Here is a 20,401-nt window from a genome sequence, read left to right as displayed (position 1 = left end):
GTCTTGCAGATGTCTTCTCATTCTTTGTCTTGTCATTTTCATTGTTGTCTTCTGATGAACAAAAGTTTTAAGTTTTAATGCAGTTGAATTTATCAATCTTTTACTTATGGTTAGTGCCATTTATTTCTTAAGAAATCTTTTCCTACCTGAAAACTTAAAGGTAATTCATCTCCTTTCTCTTGAGAAACTCATAGTTTTGCTTTTTACATGAAGATCTATAAGCTGTCTAAAGTTGATTTTTTTGGGGGGAGGAGGTGTAATCTTAAGAAATCAAACTTTTTTATATGAAATATGAATAGTCAACTACCCTAGCACTATTTAAAAAAAATTTTTTTGTGGTAAAATATATACAAGTTTACCATCTTAACTATTTTTAAGGGTACAGTCAGTAGTATTAAGTACATTCATATTGTTGTCAAATTGTCACCACTCTCCAGCTCTGCAACTGCTTTTTTTCATCTTGCAAAATTGAAACTCTGTACCCATTAAACAGTAACTCCTCATTCTCCCTCACTCCCTCACTCCTGGCAACCACAATTCTACTTTCTGTCTATGTGAATTTGACTACTCTAGATACTTCATATAAGTGGAATCTTAGAGCATTTGTCTTTTTGTGACTGGCTTATTTCACTCTGGATAGTGTCCTCAAGGTTCATCCATATTATATCATATGTTAGAATTTCCTTCCTTTTTAAGGCTGAATAGTATTCCATTGTTTGTATATACTACATTTTGCTTATCCGTTCATCTGTCAACGGATACTTAGGTTGCGTCTATGTTTTAGCTGTTGTGAACATTGCTGCTATGAACATGGGTTACAAATGCTTTCAGTTCTTTTGAGTGTATACCCAGAAGTGGAATTAGTGGATCATATGGTAATTCTATTTTTAATTTTCTTAAGAACTGCCATACTGTTTTCCATAGTGGCCACACTTTTTTTCCATAGCACTGCGGAAGGGTTTCAATTTCCCTACATCCTTGTCAACACTTGTTACTTTCTGGTTTTTTTACTGTTTGTTTTGAAAATATCCATTCTAATAGGTATAAGGTGGTACCCTATTGTGGTTTTCATTTGCATTTCCTAATGATTAGTGCTGTTGAGCATTTTTCACGTTTATTGACCATTTGTACATCTTTGGGGAAATATCTATGTAAGTCCTTTGCCCATCCTAGAATCTGATTGTTGTTGCTTTCTAGGAATTCTCAATATATTCTAGATATCAATCCCTTATCAGATGATATATGATTTGCAAATATTGTCTTCCATTCTGTGGGTTGCCTTTGTATTCTGTTGTTAGTGTCTTTTGGTGCACAAAAGTTTTTAATTTTCATTAAGTCTAATTTGTCTATTTTTTTCTTTTTTTGGCTGTGCCTTTGGTGTCATATCCAAGAAATTGCCAAATCCAATGTCAGGAAGCTTTCCCCTGTTTTCTTCTGTGAGTTTTATAGTTTTAGCTTTTACATGTAGATCTTTGATCTATTTTGAGTTAATTTTTATATATGATGTAAGAGTCTAGCTCTGTTCTTTTGCATTTGGCTCTCCAGTTTTCTCAGCACTATTGGTTGAAAAGACTCTTCCCCGCATTGAATCGTCTAAACACAATTGTCAAAAATCATATGCAGCGTTCTTTTATAGAACTGGGACAAGACAAGGATGCTCACTATCACCACTTCTATTCAACATAATACTGGAAGTCCTAACCAGAGCAATCGGACAAGAGAAGGAAATCAAGAGTATCGAAATGGGGAAAGAAGAGGTCAAACTATTGCTCTTTGCTGACAATATGATTTTATATCTAGAAAATCCAAAAGACTCAACAAAGAGACTCCTGGAATTAATAAATTCAGCAAAGTCTCAGGCTACAAAATCAATGTACACAAATCAGTAGCTTTCATGTATGCCGATAACAGTAAAGCTGAGAATCAAATCAAAGATGCAATACCTTTCATGATAGCAACAAAGAAAATAAAATACCTAGGAAAATATTTAACTAAGGTGGTGAAAGACCTCTATAGGGAGAACTGCAAAACTCTGAGGAAAGAAATTGCAGAGGATGTAAACAGATGGAAAAACATATCATGCTCATGGATCCACAGAATCAACATTGGTAAAATGTCTTCAGTACCCAAAGTGATTTGCAGATTCAATGCAATCCCCATTAAAATACCAACATTATTTTTCGCAGACCTAGAAAAAATATTTCCACGCCTCATATGGAACCAGAAAAGACCCTGAATAGCTAATTCATCCTTATGTAATAAGAACAAATCAGGAAGCATCATTTTACTAGACTTCAAGCTATACTACAAGGCTATAATAACCAAAACAGCTTGGTACTGGCACAAAAAACAGAGACATATATCTATGGATCAGAACAGAGTACTCACATATGAATCCATCCTCATATTGCCCTTTGATCTTTGGCAAAGCAGACAAAAACATACACTGGGGTAAAGAATCAATATATGGTGCTGGGAAAATTGGGTGACCACATACAGAAGGCTGAAACAAGCACCTACACCTCTCGCCACTCATAAAAATTAATTCACGATGCATAACAGACTTAGACCTAAGGCACAAAAACATAACAGCTTGAGATGTTGGTAGAACTTGTCATTTAAGCCATCTTGGCCTGGCTTTTTTTTTTTTAAGAATTTTTAACACATCATTTAGTTTCTTTAATGGCTGTAAGGTAGCTTTTATTTTCTTGAGTCAATTATGTAGAAATTAAATTTTTCATGGTTTTTTCATTTTGCCCAATTTTAAACTTATTGACATAAAATTTACAATGTCTGTATCAGTCTCTTGTGCACACGTCAGTGACATGTAATAGTAAATATTTATTTCTTACTCTGTAGTTCAGTTAAAGTGGTTCTTCCTCAGGCCTTAGGTTAGCTGGAGTGGCTCTTATTTGGGCTACAAGTTAATACTGGGGCAGTTCTGTTTCAAGCTGCCTGTTCACTGAGGTGGCTTTGCCCGGGCTATGTTTCAGATGGGTTGACTTTGTTACATGTTTCATTCTTGGGCCCATTCCAGAGAAGCAGTGGGCTGCCTCTGGGTATTTTATTCTCTTGATGATGGCAAATGCACAAGAAGTCAAACTCAACTGCACAGTACATCTCAAGCTTCTACTTGCATCACATGCACTGAAATCTTATATACCAAAAGCAACTTAGATGGCCAAAGTTAAGGTATAGGGAATATATTCTGTTTAACCACCATCAGGCAACGATAGGAATGTGCATGCTTAGTACTACAAGGTAGTAAATTTAGATCATTTTTTAGGTGAAATATTTTATTAGTCTCTTGTGAAATATCATAAATTATTTACTGTTGGCCAATTTTGTAATTCTTAACAGTTAAAATGTGCATGATTTGAATAGTCATTCTTAGCTTTGTAAACCCAGTTCTTTTCAGCAATTTTATTCATGTAACTGTTGGATCAAGGGTGAATTTTCAGTTGCATATTGAGATATAAGAATATCCTACAGAAGGAATTTAGGTAGGTATCTGGTATTTTGACCAATTTGACTTTCAAGTGGTCAGTACTATACAAAATATGTATTATTTCCTTATTGAATAATTGTCAGACACCTCCTGAAGGAAGCAGTCAAGGAGTACTAGAGATGTGAATCCATCAGGAGATGCTCCAAAAGGAAAAAGTTCATATTCTAGTAGTATAATGTAATGCTTTTTGAGCTATTATGTCAAATTTAGGGCTTAAGATAGTTATGTTCATTCAGTGGCTCTGAACCCTAACTTCCCACTCTGATCACTTGGAGAGTTTTAAAACAATACATGCCATTGCCCAGATTTGCTCCCAGATGATTCCCATTTTAAGCCAGGGTTAAGGCCACTGGTCTACTGCTTTAGTAGACCAGTTTTAAGAGGAGTTTTAATAAACTAGTATTACAGTAATTTTTAAACTATTGATGTGTTCCTTTGAGATGTCACAGTGGCTGCTGCTTAGGGGAGGCAGAATGGACAATGTTAACCATATGGGCAGTCGTTCAACCATAGTAATTTGTCTATTTTAAATGCAATGATTCCATTTAACATTTGCTTTGTTAAAAAGGTAGCCTTGCTTTAAAAACTTTTGATTGACATTGACTCATCTGGCTCTGAGAGAAGATGGTTAGATTCTACTTAGTTTTCTAGTAATCTAGCAATCTAGTAATCTGAAAACTCTTTTGAATCAAAATACCTTTTAAATAGCACAGGTGAGTTTGCCGGGCAGTAAAGGAAATTCCCCATGGCAAAAACAAATTTGAAAACCAAAGCTGTTAGTTTAAATTGACTCTGGAACTACTCTGAAAGAATTTGCCAGTCTAGGTAATGTATTAATTAGCTTATAGTGCTAAACAAATCACCCTAAAACTTAGTGGCTTAAAAAGTTATTTATTTATCTAATAATTCCGTGTTACAGTAATTTTGTCTGGATTTAGCTGGGCTCGGATGATCAGCTGATGATCTGGCTAGGGATTGGAAATCTAGGATGAGACTGCTTGTCTCTGTTCTGCATTGTATCTCATCCTTCATCTGCTAACCTTGAATAATTCTTACAGTGGTAGAGCAGGATTCCTAGGAGTGTAAAGCCACTTGTGAGGCATAGACTCAGAACTGAGGCACTGTTGCTTCTGTTGCATTTTGTTGGCCAAAGCAAGCTGTAGATTAGGACCCAGATTTAGGACATGGAGATCCCCACCTTTGTGGGAACAGCTGCAAAAGTCGTATTGTATAGAATATGGGTATAGGGAGAAGAATAAACAATATACTACAGATGGCAAAGAAGTTTGGGGCAGGAGATGAAATCTAAGACCTGACAGAAGCAAAAGTGAGATCTGAGATGCCATGTCTTCCCAATAAAACCATCTCATGGGAAGGGTACACAATGAAATATTTCCCTGCTGACGTAAGGAGCGTTTCTGTCCTTGGCCTGGTTCTTGATATGGAACTCCCCTGAGAATTTGTAACTACAGGGCTGTCCTAAAGTGGGTTTGGAGCTTGAGTGTATACTTGAAAACCTCATAATCCAAGAAATTAATACAAAGTAGTTCAGGTTGGTGCATGTATTTATTATAATTTACAATATATAAATTAATGGGGAAAAAATCCTTCTAGAGTTTTTCTAGGGATTGGGAAAAAAACCTTCTAGAAATGAGTTAAAGCATCATCATTGAAATTTAAAATTCAATGGATAAGTAAAACAGCAGGTTGGACATACTGCTAAACAGAAAAGTAGTGATTTGATATATTCAGAGAAATTACTCATAAGAGCATGCAGATAAAAGAGAGATTAAGAGACTGGTAGCATATATTGGAAAGGTCCAACATTTGTCTAATTCTATTCTAGAACAAGAGAGGAATGAATGGGAGAGAGATTATTTATTAAAATAATGCTTGAGAATTTTCCAGACTTGATTGAAGACATAAAACCTTATACTGAGGAATACAAAACCTAAACCTGGATGATCACATTTAATCCATTCCTAAACATAGTGAAACATCAGAGGGAGTTGGATGAGTTTACTCAGTAGATTGGTGGGTCATCTTCAGCTATGATTCTGTGGTTTCGTAGGTTTACCTTTACTATAGTACCTCCAGAGGAGTCTGGGTACGTACCTGTAAGGATCAGTTTCCCCAGGAGAAAGGAAACATTGTTTCTGTTGTGCATTGGTATATATACCAATCTTCTGATTGGTACTAGATTACATGGTTCTTACCCTAAAACTTTTGGGTGGTGCCCAAATGGTGGGCTTTCAAGACTATAGCTCTTGGCTAGAAGGGGAGCAGGGCTTCCTGGGACAATATAGACGCTACTGTGGTGCTGAATCATCTATTATTGTAAGGGATTTCAGTATAGATCTGGGTCTTTTTAAATGTGGACATTTGTGGATATTTTCTGGACTATGCTTATGCAGACTACCTGTGTGATATAGAATTCATTTAGTATAGATTAAGACTGTATTTGCTATGCTTTTCTCAATGTAAATTGTTTGGAAGGTAACATTAAGTCTGAGGTTTTCTATCATTTTACTCTAGGCAGCACACTTCTGCTTTTGTTCCTTCATCAGGACGAATTTACTCTTTTGGGCTTGGTGGTAATGGACAGCTAGGAACTGGTTCAACAAGCAACAGGAAAAGTCCCTTCACTGTAAAAGGAAATTGGTTCCCTTATAATGGACAATGTCTGCCAGATATTGGTAAGTTCTATTATATCAAAGCTTTGCTGTACATATTAACCTTCTTGTTAAAAATGTTTGTCTTAAATGATGAACTTTCTGTATTTGAAAGAATTCTAAAATACACTGTTAACAATGTATATGGTTGCTTAGTTTGCTTATATTTACTTATATGTGCATAAGGAAATTCTGGGTAAATAAAGTAATAAAAGTAATTCCAGCGAATGGATCATATGGGAACTAGGTGATGGCTAGATACCAGTGGGAGGGAGTTTTTTTTTTTTAATTGTGAAATATATATAACATACAATTTGCAAATGCAATCATTTTTAAGTGGGAGGGAGTTTTTTAAAATTGTGGTAAAATATACGTAACAAAATTTGCAAATGTAATCATTTTAAGTGTACAATTCAGTGTTCTTTTGTATATTCACATTGTTATGTAACCAATCTCTAGAATTCTTCATTTTGCAAAACTAAAAGTCTATCCCCATTAAACAACTCTCTATTCCTTCCTCCTCCTGGCCTGGCCTTTGGCAAGCACCATTCTATTGTTTCTGTGACTCAAAAAAGAAAAATTGGTGCAGCCACTACCCTGATCAGTAGCCATCAACATTGAGGCAAGACCCTCCACTGGCAAAAAGATTAGTACTTGATGAAGGTTCAGATGATTGTTAGCATTTTTTAACAAATAAAGTATTTTTAAATTAAGGTATATAGACTTTTCTTTTAGATATAATGCTTTTGCACACTTAATAAACTACAGTATAGTGTAACTTTTTATGAACAGAGAAACCAAAAATTCATGTGACTTGCTTTATTGGCGTATTCACTTTATTGTAGTCGTCTGTAACCAAACCCAAAATATTTACAAGGTATGCCTGTACCACATTTTGTTTATTCATTTGTTAGCAGACAATTGGATTGCATCACCTTTTGGCAATTGTGAATAATGCTGCTGTGAACATGGGTGTACAAGTATCTCTGAGATACTGTTTTTAGTTCTTTTGGGTATATATAAGAGTTTTAAATTGTATATTATTTTCTGTTTTTAAAAATTTGAACTATATAAATCAATTACTTATTCAAAATATTAAAATTTTTAAGTTTGCTTTTTATATCCTTGCTACTTTAACCAAACCTGTATTCCTTTCCTTTTCCTTTTCCTTTTCCTTTTCGTTTTCCTTTCTTTTATTTTTAAAATTCTTTTGGAGGCAGGGTGTTGCTCTGCTGCCCAGGCTGGAAGTGTAGTAGTATGACGACAATTCACTTTAACCTCGAACTCCTGGGCTCAAATGATCCTCCTGTCTTAGCCTCCCAAGTTAGCTGGGACTACAGGCAGGTGCCACCACACCGGACTAATTTTTCTTCTTTTTTTTTTTTTTTTTGATAGAGAGTAGGGTTTCACTGTGTTGCTCAGGCTGGTCTTGAACTCCTGGGTTTAAGAGATCTTCCACCTCGGCCTCCCAGAGTGCTGGGATTATGATTGTGAGCCACCATGTCTGGCCTTTATTTATTTTTATGTTCTATTATTTTATTTTTTTCATTGACATTAATTTACTAAAGAGTTTGAAATATTTGAATGCTATTTTCTAATTCATTTTGTTGACATGCTGAAACCAAGATGTGCTTTCTCTTTTTATATTTTACCATCCCTAAGTATTCCTCAGAATTGTTTTCTCATTTATTGTATCTATTGGTAGAAACCAGAATCCTGGGTTTTCTGTAAAGTTATGTGAAACTTGAGTCACGTGTGTGTGCACGTGTGTGTGTTGTAGATTTTACCCATTCACAATGATGAGCTTGAGCATACTATAAAAGATGACATGTGCAAAGGTCCGTAACTTTTTACTGTGAATAACCTTGAGTAATTTTTTTTATATTAAAAGACTTTCAGTTGTGCTCCTTTTTAGCAAAGGTCAGCATATGATATTATCATTTTTCTTGTTTTGTTTTTGTGATTTTGTTTTTAAACTATGGCTTAATTTTCTTTCAGTTACTCTTAGGTTTAGAGCATGCATTTTTTTAGCAGTATTATTTTTCTTGTGTCCTTAGCGACATGTTGGTGTTTCATCTTATTATTTTTTTCCACAGAAGGCATTGTTAATAATGTAGCAAAGAGATTTTGTAATTTTAAGTGGTATGGCTACTGTAAGGAATAATGTATTTGTATTTATAAAGTTGTCACTTAAGGATGCATTTTTTTTTAACCTCCAAAAGCACAGACCTTGAGATTATGTGCATTAAAATGGGAAAGAAATTGGAATATTAAAATTGGTTGTTTTGGCTCCAATTTAGGTTCATCAGAAAATTGTTGATACATAGTAGCCAAAATGTGGAAACAACCCAAGTGTCCATCAGCAGGTGAATAGCTGAAAAAATATGGTATACACATATAGTGGAATATTGTTTAACCATAAAAAGGAATGAAATTTTTGTACATGCTATAGTATGAGTGAACTTTAGAACATGCTGAGTGAAAGAAGACAGACACAGAAGGACAAATATTGTATGATTTCACTTATATGAGCTATCTAGAAGTCAGATTCATAGAGATAGAAAGTAAAATGGTGGTTACCAGTGGCTAGGGGTGAGGAGGGAATGGAAAATTATTATTTAATGAGTTTCCGTTTTGGAGGATAAAATAGTTCCAGAAATGGTTAGTGATTATGGTTGCAAACCATGATATACTTGATGACACTGAATTGTACACATAAAATAGTTAAAATGGTAAGTTTTATGTAATATATATTTTACCACAGTAAAAAAGTATAAAAATTGTTAATAATCACTTTGTACTGTACTAGAGCTGTATAGAATAAAAACTAGTTAAATGTGAATTTAATTTACTGTTTTCAGCTCCTCCAGAGGTCAAACCCATGGCCCTCACCATAAATCCCATTGTTGTCATAAACTGGTGTGTCCAAGGCCATGAGTAAACAAAGACTTTCTTAACAGGAGGGATATTCCAGTGGTTTAGAGAGTATCTCCCTGGAGCCAAGCAAGGGGGGCGGGGGCGGTTTTAGAATGTGTGAAATTTAAACAACTGTATTAGTTTGCTAGGGCTGCTGTAACAAACTACTACAAATTGGGTGGCTTGAACAACACACATTTATTGGCTCACAGTTTTGCAGGCTAGAAGTCCTAAATTAGAGTTGGTTCCTTCTGAAGGCTATGAGGGAGAAGATGTTACATGTTTCCTAGCTTCTGGTGGTTTATTGTCAATCTTTGCATTCCTTAGCTTGTAGATTTCTGCCTTCATCGTCACATAGCATTCTCTGTGTGTGCGTGTCTTTATCCAAATTTCCTCCTTTTATAAGGACATAAGGACACCAGTCATATTGGGTTAGGGGCTCACCCTACTCTATTATGACCTCAGGTTAGCTAATTACATCTGCAGTGACCTTATTTCCAAATAAGGACACACTCTGAGTTAATGGGGATTAGAATTTCAACATATAAATTTTGGGGAGACTCAATTCAATCCATAACAACATCTCAGACCTGCTGAGCTAATCCTTTGCTGCACAGAGGGTGTTGTAGGCATCACTTCCATAAATATAGGTAAACTTCATTCCTTAAAATGACCTGTCATATCTAATTGAATAGACCATCATTCTCAAATATGATGCTAAAGATAAGTCTTTGGTTGTATAATTGATTTGTTCAATTATATTCTAGTAAGCAAGGGAACAGATTCTTATTGAACCTATGCAAATAACTATATTACTAATAAAAAAAGGGAGACTTAGTAAGAGTTTGAATTCTCATTGAATTCTGGGCATCACTGAGAATCAGATACCATTTTTAAATTTTTCTTTTAGTTTACCAAAGCAGAGTTTGTAAAATCGTTTTGATAATTTTAGATGTCTAGATAACTTTAGAAGGGAGAAATGACCCCCTTAAATATCCAGAAAACAGAACATATTAAAGCAGAACTAAACATTATTCCAGACAGATAACCACAATAAATTTTTCTTCATTAATTTATTCATTCTTATGTAGTAAATTTTTATTCTACTGGATCTTGGGTTAGCAGTTTTATGAAACTGTGTCTTAACTAACAAGAAAGAGTATAAGAAATCCTAGTGTAGCTCACTGTTATGTTTTGACAATTATTTAAGAGGTATCTCTTCAGAAGCCTGTACCCAAGTGTCTATCTTTGATATATAAATTGTTTCAAGTACCATCTGCAATCCTTTTCACAGGGCTCTGAGACTTTCCTTCTTTGTTGAAAACACAAACTCTGGCCTGTAGCTTATAGGAGAGTCTTTAGGAAAGCATCAGAGTAAACAGAAACTAATAGATAACAGAGGCTTAAAATGACTATGGCTAACATTACTGATAATTATTAAGTGGTATGATCTAATGAAGGTTCATATTAAGAATAATACTACTGACAGGGAAATTTGGTTGTTTCTGTGGTGTACAAAACAGATTATTCCAAAAATTAAATAAAATGTTTCTAAAGATAATTAAACCTATTTTCAAAGAACTCGGTAACTCTTAAATCTGATATATAAATATAGATGAGCATAACCTTTTATAGCCCAAAAAATCTTGAGATAAATAACATAATAATCCTCAGACCCAACATACCAGGAATACACTAAGAATATCAAGAGATTTGGTAAGTCTAGGATTGAGTCTAGACATATACATTTTTATAAAACTCCATGTGTAACTCTGAAGTACAGCCCCCTTTGAGAACCACTGGCATAGAATATGTGAATTAGAGCAGTAAGATTGTGCCAGAAAACATTTTAAATAATAACTGAAATTAGGATTGATCATACTATACTGTTAGTGTCTAATATCAGTCAAAGTACCACCATAACTTAGATAAATATAGGAAAATTCGACAGAACTATTTCATGAGAGTTGAATAGTATTTCCCTTAATGTGTAAACCTATTATGGAAAGCAAGGACATTGATGTATCTCCAGGGACTTCTCCTAAAGGGAACAATTTTTGAATATTTATATTAATTACATTATCTCATATAAATTGAACCTAGGGGAAGGCTAAGCATCTTTTCTGATTTGACGACTCTTCCCTTGCAACCCTTATAACAGTAAAACATCAAACAAGCATAATTATTTCTGGCTTTTTTCTTTTTTTATATGTTAAAAGAACAAATCTTTGTGATTTTCTAAGGCTTCTCTGAGAAATCTCAAATATATTGTTAGGTGTAAAAGATATCTTGGGAGTTTTATTTTTTCCTATATTTAAGATGTAATTTTAGGAAGTATATTAGTTTGATAGGCCAAAATAACCATAGACTGAGTGGTGTAACCACAGAAATTTGTTTTCTCACAGTTCTGGAGGGTTGAAGTCCATGATCAAAGAGTTTGTATGTAGGTCTGGTTTCTTCTGAGGCCTCTCTCCTTGGCTTCCAGATGGTCACTTTTTTACTCTCATGGCCTGTGTGTGTGTGTGCGCATCCTTGGTACAGTTGTCCTTTGGTATCCGTGAGAGAATTGGTTCTGGGACCCCCTGTGGACAGCAAAATCCATGATGCTCAAGTCCCTTCTATAAAATGGCATAGTATTTGTATTTAACCAATGCATATCCTCCCATATGCCTTAAATCTTCTCAGGATTACTTAACCTAATGCAGTGTAAATGCTATGTAAATGGTCGTTATGCTATATTGGTTTTTTATATATATTTTTTGTTGAATTTTTTAAAAAATATTTTCCATCCATCGTTGGTTGAATCTGCAGATGTAGAACCCTTGAATACAGAGGGCTAACTATTTTTTCCTCCTTTTATAAGTGTCATATTGGATTAAGGGTCCCACCTTAATGGTCTCATATTAATAATCACCTCTTTAAAGACCTTGTCTCCAAATACAATCACATTTCTGAAGTGTACTGGGAGTTAGAGCTTCAGACATGAATTTTGTGGGGTACACAATTCAGCGCTTCATAGGAAGGCAAAAATAAGTATGAGAGGGAATTTGGATACATCATTAAGATATGATCATGGTGCTTGAGAAATAATATTTTACTAAAATGACAAAATATTTAAATATAGATGATAATATGATTGAATAGAACTTTAGCTCTTTCATAAGTGAAGAAACTGTTCTTTTTATCTTCTTAAATAGTGAAAGGTAATAAAGTCAACATAAAGCATAAAAGATTATTCTAGTAAGAGAATATTTGCTATCTAGCTGATTACACAAAAAGTAAAGAACATTTTATATTGTAGGCATTTATCAGTAAACTATCAGGGAGCAGGTCCTTCAAAATTGAGTGAACTTTGCTAAGATTTTTAACACATTTTATAATTTCATTCAGAGTCAGGTATAAACTGAAGCAAATAAAATTAATTTACCAAGTTGAGTCTGTAGTTCTTTTGTATTTTGGAACAAACTGACACTTTCCTCAGAGTATTTATAAGGTGAAAATGATGTTCATATTAATATTAAGATGTTTTCTATATTAACATGTAGTGGATTCATTATTGCTCATCAAATCAGTATTTTTTAAAATTTCTTAATTGTAAGTTCTAGTACATTAAGTATTAATGATTTTAACCCACATAAACAGAAGCCCTTTGGGGTCCTGAATAAATCTTAAGAGTGGGAAGGAGTTCAGAGACCATCCAAACTACTCTTTTTCCTTGTAAAAACAAAAGCACATACACAGTTGTATCTCTGTCACTATACTGTTCCTAAGTAGAAGTACAATTTACAGAATTGTAAATAGCTGAAAGACAGTGAAAGGTGGAAATAATTCTAAACAGTGCCCCAATCAAGACTCTATTTTTTTTTTTTTTGGTTTATTTCAAGGTCTTCACAATTTTCCTTGACAATGTATTTTGTAAAGAATAAGAAAGTGAATCAGCACTCCTAGATGTGACATCACTAGCTATAAAACTGTATATACATAGACATTCAGATCATTATAATTTAATGGAAAGTTCAGGGGAAAAAATCCTTGTATAGGTATTATATGTAGGTTTTGTTTCAAGTTCAAACTTCAGTTGCTTGGTAATGGCTGCTGCAAGTGTTGAGAGGGATTTTTAGGACACTTTGGGATAGAGAAAGAGTGCCAAAATTGTTTAGAGTGTGTGGTATATGTGAAAGAGGTAGTGCCTTTTCATAAATATTAAAACAAGGCATGGCTAATCTGTAGAGAAGGGGGAAGAATTACTTAGCATACAAAATTGGAGACAGAAAGGTCAGTTTAGATCCTAACCTCACAATGTGCTAAAATAAATTATAGATGGATTAAAGAGTAAAAAGTTAAGAAAGTAATTCTGTGATTTGAAGTTAGGAAAAGCCTTTCTCAGCATAAATACAATGAAAATTGTCATAAAGAATTAGATAAATATATTTGACTAAATGGAATAGTAAATGTTCTGTGAGTCAAAATTAAGCAAACAATTATTTGGAAAAATATTTGTAGCAATTACAACCTAAAGTTAGTATCCTGAATATCCAGAGTGCTCATACATATTGTTGAGAAAAACGGTAAGATACCTAACAGATAAATAAGACAAATATAAAGGTATCTGATAGAATAGATAACGAAATTATTAGAAATTTCCCAAAGAAGAAATTGATGTTTCTAAGGAACATGCAAAAATTATTACCCTCTTTCATATAAAGGAAATGCAAATTTAAAAAGCTGCAATACAGTAAATAAATGCAAAAGATCAAGCATTAGTCCTCCCTTTTTTGTATAGGATAACTGTGTAATAGATAGGAGGAAGCTAATGGTCCAGCTGTAAGATGAAGAAGTAATACTAGCATGTCACCATTTTCAACCCACTGTGAATGAATTGTCTAAGCTTGAACATCAGTGCTTCCTAGTGTCATAAAAAGGAACTCAACCAAAATTCTTCTGAAAGGAATTATGCTTCTTGATGGAAGAACAGCCCCCTCCCCATGTGTAGTAGTTTTACTGAAAGAAATCAAACCATGATTGAAGCCTCTCTAGAGTCAACTACCAATTTATAGAACATATAGAGGACAAAGTAGATGTTCGGAGAAACCTAAACAGGAAACAGGAAGCTGTATAGGACAAGTGACTAGGTTTCTCAAACTTTTTGGACTAGTAATTAAAAGGAAATGAAGGAGACTTAACTTTTGGTACCTAACTCATAGCCTCCAGAAACCCATTTGTGTACTGTAGATTAGTCATCGATCTTCTGGGGCATTATTTATGTAGGGCAAAATCATATTTTAGAAATAAATGAATAACATCTTGCTAAGTCTTTTGAGGAAATGAAGTTCATGTAGAATTGTGATAATGATGTAGAAAAAAGATTTTAAGTTGAGCGATCACCTTATTTAATACTGATTTACCCTTTTAATGTGTTCTTAAAGGTTGTTTTTGGCCTTAGCATTCTTGTGACTTGGGGAAATTTTACCATATTAATGTTCTGAAGTCTGAAGCTCTTATTATTGGTATGTTCTAAGCTAGATTATTTTTATTTATATTGTGTATTCATATTGACAAATATTTACTGAGTTTTTTTTACAAATAAAACATTGTGCTTGGTAGTAGGGAATATTCAAGGGAATTGAGATGTGATCTTTTCCTTGAAAAGAATTTATAATTCTGTAGCAGCCATGGTCACAAATAATATAAGGTGAAGAATTAGTCCATCAAGGGGAAGGGGTCGAGAGTAGGATAACAGATATGATATAAATCTTGTATTTTAATGTTTTACATTTTATTTTTATTACAGATTCTGAAGAATATTTCTGTGTAAAAAGAATTTTCTCAGGGGGAGATCAAAGCTTTTCACATTACTCTAGTCCCCAGGTAATGATATAGTCATATAAATAAGTACTTAGCTCCAATAATTTTGAGGAATTTTTATTTTTATTTATTTTATTTTATTTTTTCTTAGAGATGGGGTCTTGCTTTATTACCAAGGCTAGAGTGCAGTGATGAGATCATAGCTCACCACAGCCTCAAACTGCTGGGCTCAAGCAATCCTCCTTTCTCAGCCTCCTGAGTAGCTAGGACTATAGGCATGTATCACCATACCTGGCTAATTTGGGGTCTTGCTGTGTTGCCCAGGCTGTTCTTGAACTCCTGGCCTCAAGTGATCCTCCCACCTCAGCTTCCCAGAGTGCTGGGATTACAGGGCTGAGCCACCACGCCTGGCTTTGAGGAATATTTAAAACCCATATTAATGTTCTTTATATGTTATAGAGTAATTGCCTCAAATTTTTTCCCCTCAAGTCTATAGATTTTTTCTGACTGATTTGTTAAGTTTTTGTTTCAGGTGTTTAATATAGAGATTTACTTCTATTTAAAAAAACGAGTACATAGTGGGGGGTTCTTGGTTTTGAGTTACATACTGTATCTCTCCCCTCTGACTATCTCCTTACTTTAATTTAGAACTGTGGACCACCAGATGATTTTCGATATCCTGATCCTTCAAAGCAGATCTGGACAGTGAATGAAGCTCTAATTCAAAAATGGCTGAGCTACCCTTCTGGAAGGTTTCCTGTGGAGATAGCCAAGTAAGAGAAACATTTTACCAACACAAAGACAAATACAACTGTCAACCTTATGGTAGAGCAATCTTTACTTGGGAGTTTTCATTTAAATATATATTTCATTGAATATCACTCACTGAATATATAAAATATTTAAATGTCTAGAATTTCCAGAATATTTTAAAAGATCTTATTTAAATTTGTGTAAGTCTTTTCATATAATAAGGTATGTTAAATGATAACAATATTAAATGTAGCATTTTAGTATTGGGTTTGAAAAGTGTTTGTTTTGGGCTTCATTAATGGTTACTATCTTAACTTTTATGCTCCATAGAAGACTTGAGTATTACTTTTTCTTAAATATTTTGTTAATAGACTAACTTGTCCAGTACTTAGGATTTTTTTTGTTGGTTTTTTGTTGGTGTTGGTATTTAGGGTGAGGGGTTGTATTTGATAAGCAGTTTTGTTATTCTAGATTGTTTTCCCAAATTAAAATTTTTCGGAAAATCCCATGTGGAATTTAAAAAGTTAAACATGCAGGCTTATGTTAAAAATGTGTTTTAATAAATCAGAGGATGAAAGTAATATTTGAGAAATACTACTTTCTTAGTAATACCTTCATCAAGTATTATTTAATCAGTCTTTAATAATTTAAATAATTCTAATGTATTCTAACTGTGTGTTGGTTAGAGGAGTGCTCTAGCATTAAATATTAGATTAAATATTCATTTTAATTTTTATTAAAAAAAGAAAGGTGAACAGTTAAATTTCTCATTTTGTGATTTAAAAAAATTTTTTTTTAATTTCTTTTTAGTGAGATAGATGGAACATTTTCTTCCTCTGGTTGCCTAAATGGAAGTTTTCTAGCTGTTAGGTAAGTGTCAATTCCTTGATATGCTGAAATTTTCAAATTTATTATATTAAATAATATATGAAATAGGAAATGAAATAATTTTAACATTTTCTATTTCTCTTTAATTTTTTTAAAGCAATGATGATCACTATAGAACAGGCACCAAGTTTTCAGGGGTTGATATGAATACTGCTAGGCTTTTATTCCACAAACTTATACAACCTGATCATCCACAGATATCTCAGCAGGTTTGTTTTTAAAGTATTTTATATTTACATTATTATCTGTTGAGTTTTTTGTTAAATGTTTTATAAGTTTATGGCTTAATCAACTTTGCAGTTTCACAGACTCTTCATTATGATGTAATTTGGGTAGTTGTATTAAATACACTAATAAAGCATTAAAATAAGGTTTTTTTTTTTTAAAGCATTTGTAATTTAGCTTTCAAATGTCCATAAATCTTTTCAGATGTTTGTAGCAGACTCTGAATTACTTAACGTTACCATGTTGGGTAAATCTGCATATATAGGTAGAGAGTTTAAATTGAGACTTGCACACAAGATTTTTTGAATTCTCTTAGCAATGCTTAGGCATTAATTTTTATTGTGCTCCAGAATACATTCATTGTAAGAGATTGTCTTTTTTTTCCTTCACCATTTCATGTTTGCTGTAGTACAAGAGTTTTTCTTTCTTTTCTTCCTTTCTTTCTTTCTTTTTTTTTTTTTTCTGAAAGTGCATTCATTTTAAATGAAGTAGGTTTTACTTTTTGTCAAAATATAGGTGGCAGCTAGTTTGGAAAAGAATCTTATTCCTAAACTGACTAGCTCCTTACCTGATGTTGAAGCATTGAGGTTTTATCTTACTCTACCAGAATGTCCCCTGATGAGTGATTCCAACAATTTCACAACAATAGCAATTCCCTTTGGTACAGCTCTTGTGAACCTAGAAAAGGCACCACTGAAAGTACTTGGTAAGAATTTTAATATTTTCTTTCAAAACTTTTTAAATGAAAATGCTTATAAGTTCTTATTTTTTTGCTGTTTGAAATTTTGCTGCCCTGCTTATTTGACATTGTCTTAGGGAAAGATAAATTTGTTTTTCTTTTTGTTGCCTTCAAGTCTAGTCATTTGATTCTAGTTGGTGGAGTTGTTGAAGGCAAAGCATGTTAGATATAGAAGTTTAATCAAACATAACAGTAGAGACAATATTAGGAAAGATAAAAGCCGTTGGTCCATATTCTTGTCCCTCATCGCCTTCAGAGTAATCTTGCTATTAAAGGAGGAGGAGCAATTAAAACTGAACAAACATGGGTTTTAAATCTTTCTTTAACCCTGATGTCAACCTTTTGCCTTGTTTCCTTTACTTGCTGATTTTCTGATGTTTGGTTTTATTTCTCTGCCTATAGACAAGATTTTACTGCTCATCTGATCTTGTAGTTCTGTCTCTATTGCTCTGGTTTTTTGGCCTAAACTTTTCTCACCTAAATTTTTCTAATTGTATGGATTTCATCTCTGTAGTTTGCTTGCTACATTTAATCCAGTGCTTTCCTTTATAAAAGTATTTATTGGATATGTGGAGCTAAGATACATAGAAGTAATAAAATCAGTACAAGAACTGTAAGGCTGAGGGGTGAGTAGAGGAAGCAACAGCAGGGGGTAGAATGCTGGAATCTGAGGGAAATGGAAGAGTGAAGCGGGGACTTAACAAGAGTATTGCTTCCTTCTTGTCCGAGGCTTTTGTAGTCTTTCTACCTGCTTCACAGGATTATAGTGTTCATAGTAACAAATAGTGAATGTGGGGAAGGACAGATATGTTACACTTTATTGTTCAGCTTCTGTGTTTGAAGCTTGCATTTTAAAGGTGGTTCACAGTATTTCAACCATATATTAAATTGAAAGATACGACTTGGAAAAATCCTTAAATATTAGAGCATTATAGTTTTAAAATGTGATTTGTTTGAAAATTATAAATTCTAACTTCTAAAACATTTTTAACTAGTTTCAATATTAGGTATAATGGTGAATTTTTAATATAATTTAGGAAACCAAGAATATAAATTCAATAGGCCTTTCATACTTTATTTTTGCTTTTGAGAGCTTTTAGGACAGTATTCTTTAGCTTGGTCTGGTGGTTGGTGGGGTCTATAAACCTTAGGAATGTTACATAAAATATTAATGTGCATCTTTCTGGGATTTTTCAAAAGGTTAAGAACCAGTGCTTTAGGAAAAAAGTCAGTATGATTTTGAAAATTGTGATTTTTTAAAAAAAATTTATTTTATTTGCATGTTCACCCTTTAATAACAGAAAACTGGTGGTCAGTACTTGAACCTCCACTGTTCCTCAAGATAGTAGAACTTTTTAAGGAAGTTGTGGTACATCTTTTGAAACTCTACAAGATCGGCATTCCCCCTTCTGAAAGAAGAATTTTCAACAATTTTCTTCATACTGCATTAAAGGTTTTAGAAATATTACATAGGGTATGTCTAATAGTTTATTTTCCTCTTTCTGCATTCCTATTAACAGATTGATAATGTTCATTTTAACATTAATGTATTACAGATTGAGGTTGGCATAAGATATATATTGTAGAAATTTGGAAAAGTTATCTATACTTTCCTTTAAAGAAGTAATATACCTATACTTTGGAGGTTTGGTCTTACTTTTCTAGGCATTTATAGATAACTTGTCTGTAGTTGGGAAGAACAATAGCATACTAATGAATTCGAATTATCCTTATGTTTTCTTGTGAAGAATATAATTTGTTAGTTTAAATAATACTTTTTTTTGTTAGTTTATAGATGGTTACGATATGAAAGAGACTGTGTCCTAGTTGTAATTATGAACATTTAAACTCATGTTCTTTTGCTGATGGGGACTAGTGGCCTCAATCAAAGTAGATTGTTTAATTTGAAACAAATGACTACTTTGAAATTGGAACCATATGTAATTCATTAATTTGCCTATTGTCCTTTCCTGTCCTTCCCAGTGTAAGAAATAGTACCCTTTACACTGGTAGCAGTTCAAAGTTATATGAAGAAGTAGAGTCTCAGCTGTTTCAATAAAGATGGATTTGAGTCATCCCTGAGAGTTGGTAGGTATATCTCTTATTATGCCATTTGGTATTCTTGAGTTGCTATTTAGATAAGACATGACCTAAGGGAGAAGCATGTGTTTCTAGCCTATAGAGAGAATGAAAAACCCACATGAACCTTTAATCTTTAGTTTCTTATCCTTAACAGCTTCTTTGTATTTTCAGGCCCTCTTGCCTAAGGTAAATAAAAAAGGGATAAAGGAGATAGCCCATCTATTCTTTCTTTAAGAAAGAACCCTCATGGATCATTTATATATTTTTTTTAAGTGAATGTCCTGGGTGTTTTTCTCAACTACTTAACTTCATGAACTTTTTTCTTTTGTATTTAGTATGTCCAAGATTCCTAGAAAAATAACTCATTTCTCTTCTCATCATTATAATTGAAAATGATAGTCATTTCTTTCCTAGGGAAACAAGTCATTCTTATGTTTGTCTTTACCCAGGACAAGGCTTTCTTTTAGCATATCAACATCTGGGTCTGCAGTAAACTGCTATTAAGAAAATCTTGTAACTTATGGGCTGGGTCTCACCTTTCTGTATACCTTTTGCCTAGGATTCGAGAGATGAATTAGATTTTTTTTATTACCTCTGGACTTCTTCCTACTACTTTGGTGGGCCGTCTCTTTTCGGCTGGACTCTATTCCCAAGTAATTATTCACTCTCTCTGCCTTTATTGTCTACTTATCTTTATTTTCCCTTTAAAAAATACCTTTTTTCCTTAGCTGTGTCTTTAAGAAAAAGGAGGGGAAGGCGAGGGTAGGGAATTGAATATTTTGTCTTTCATAACTATAGGTAGGACTTGAGGAA

The 20,401-nt window shown here is 33.5% G+C and overlaps 1 protein-coding gene across 6 annotated transcripts in view; it reads left to right on the top strand.

Annotated features, from left to right (window-relative positions):
* The window catches only part of HERC4 (HECT and RLD domain containing E3 ubiquitin protein ligase 4), a 110,864-nt gene that overhangs the window by 41,022 nt on the left and 49,441 nt on the right, over positions 1 to 20,401 (top strand). For all 6 annotated transcript variants that reach the window (XM_045569246.1, XM_045569245.1, XM_045569248.1 and 3 more), the window contains 7 exons: positions 6,044 to 6,204; positions 14,888 to 14,964; positions 15,550 to 15,674; positions 16,465 to 16,524; positions 16,640 to 16,751; positions 17,284 to 17,473; positions 18,808 to 18,980. In XM_045569246.1, the coding sequence (XP_045425202.1) occupies positions 6,044 to 6,204; positions 14,888 to 14,964; positions 15,550 to 15,674; positions 16,465 to 16,524; positions 16,640 to 16,751; positions 17,284 to 17,473; positions 18,808 to 18,980 (898 nt within the window). The remainder of the gene's footprint in view (positions 1 to 6,043; positions 6,205 to 14,887; positions 14,965 to 15,549; positions 15,675 to 16,464; positions 16,525 to 16,639; positions 16,752 to 17,283; positions 17,474 to 18,807; positions 18,981 to 20,401) is intronic.

Source organism: Lemur catta, chromosome 14 (assembly GCF_020740605.2).
Source record: "Lemur catta isolate mLemCat1 chromosome 14, mLemCat1.pri, whole genome shotgun sequence".
NCBI lineage: Eukaryota > Metazoa > Chordata > Mammalia > Primates > Lemuridae > Lemur > Lemur catta.
The sequence above is the reverse complement of the archived record's forward strand: the minus strand, read 5'-3'. Positions and strand labels throughout refer to the sequence as shown.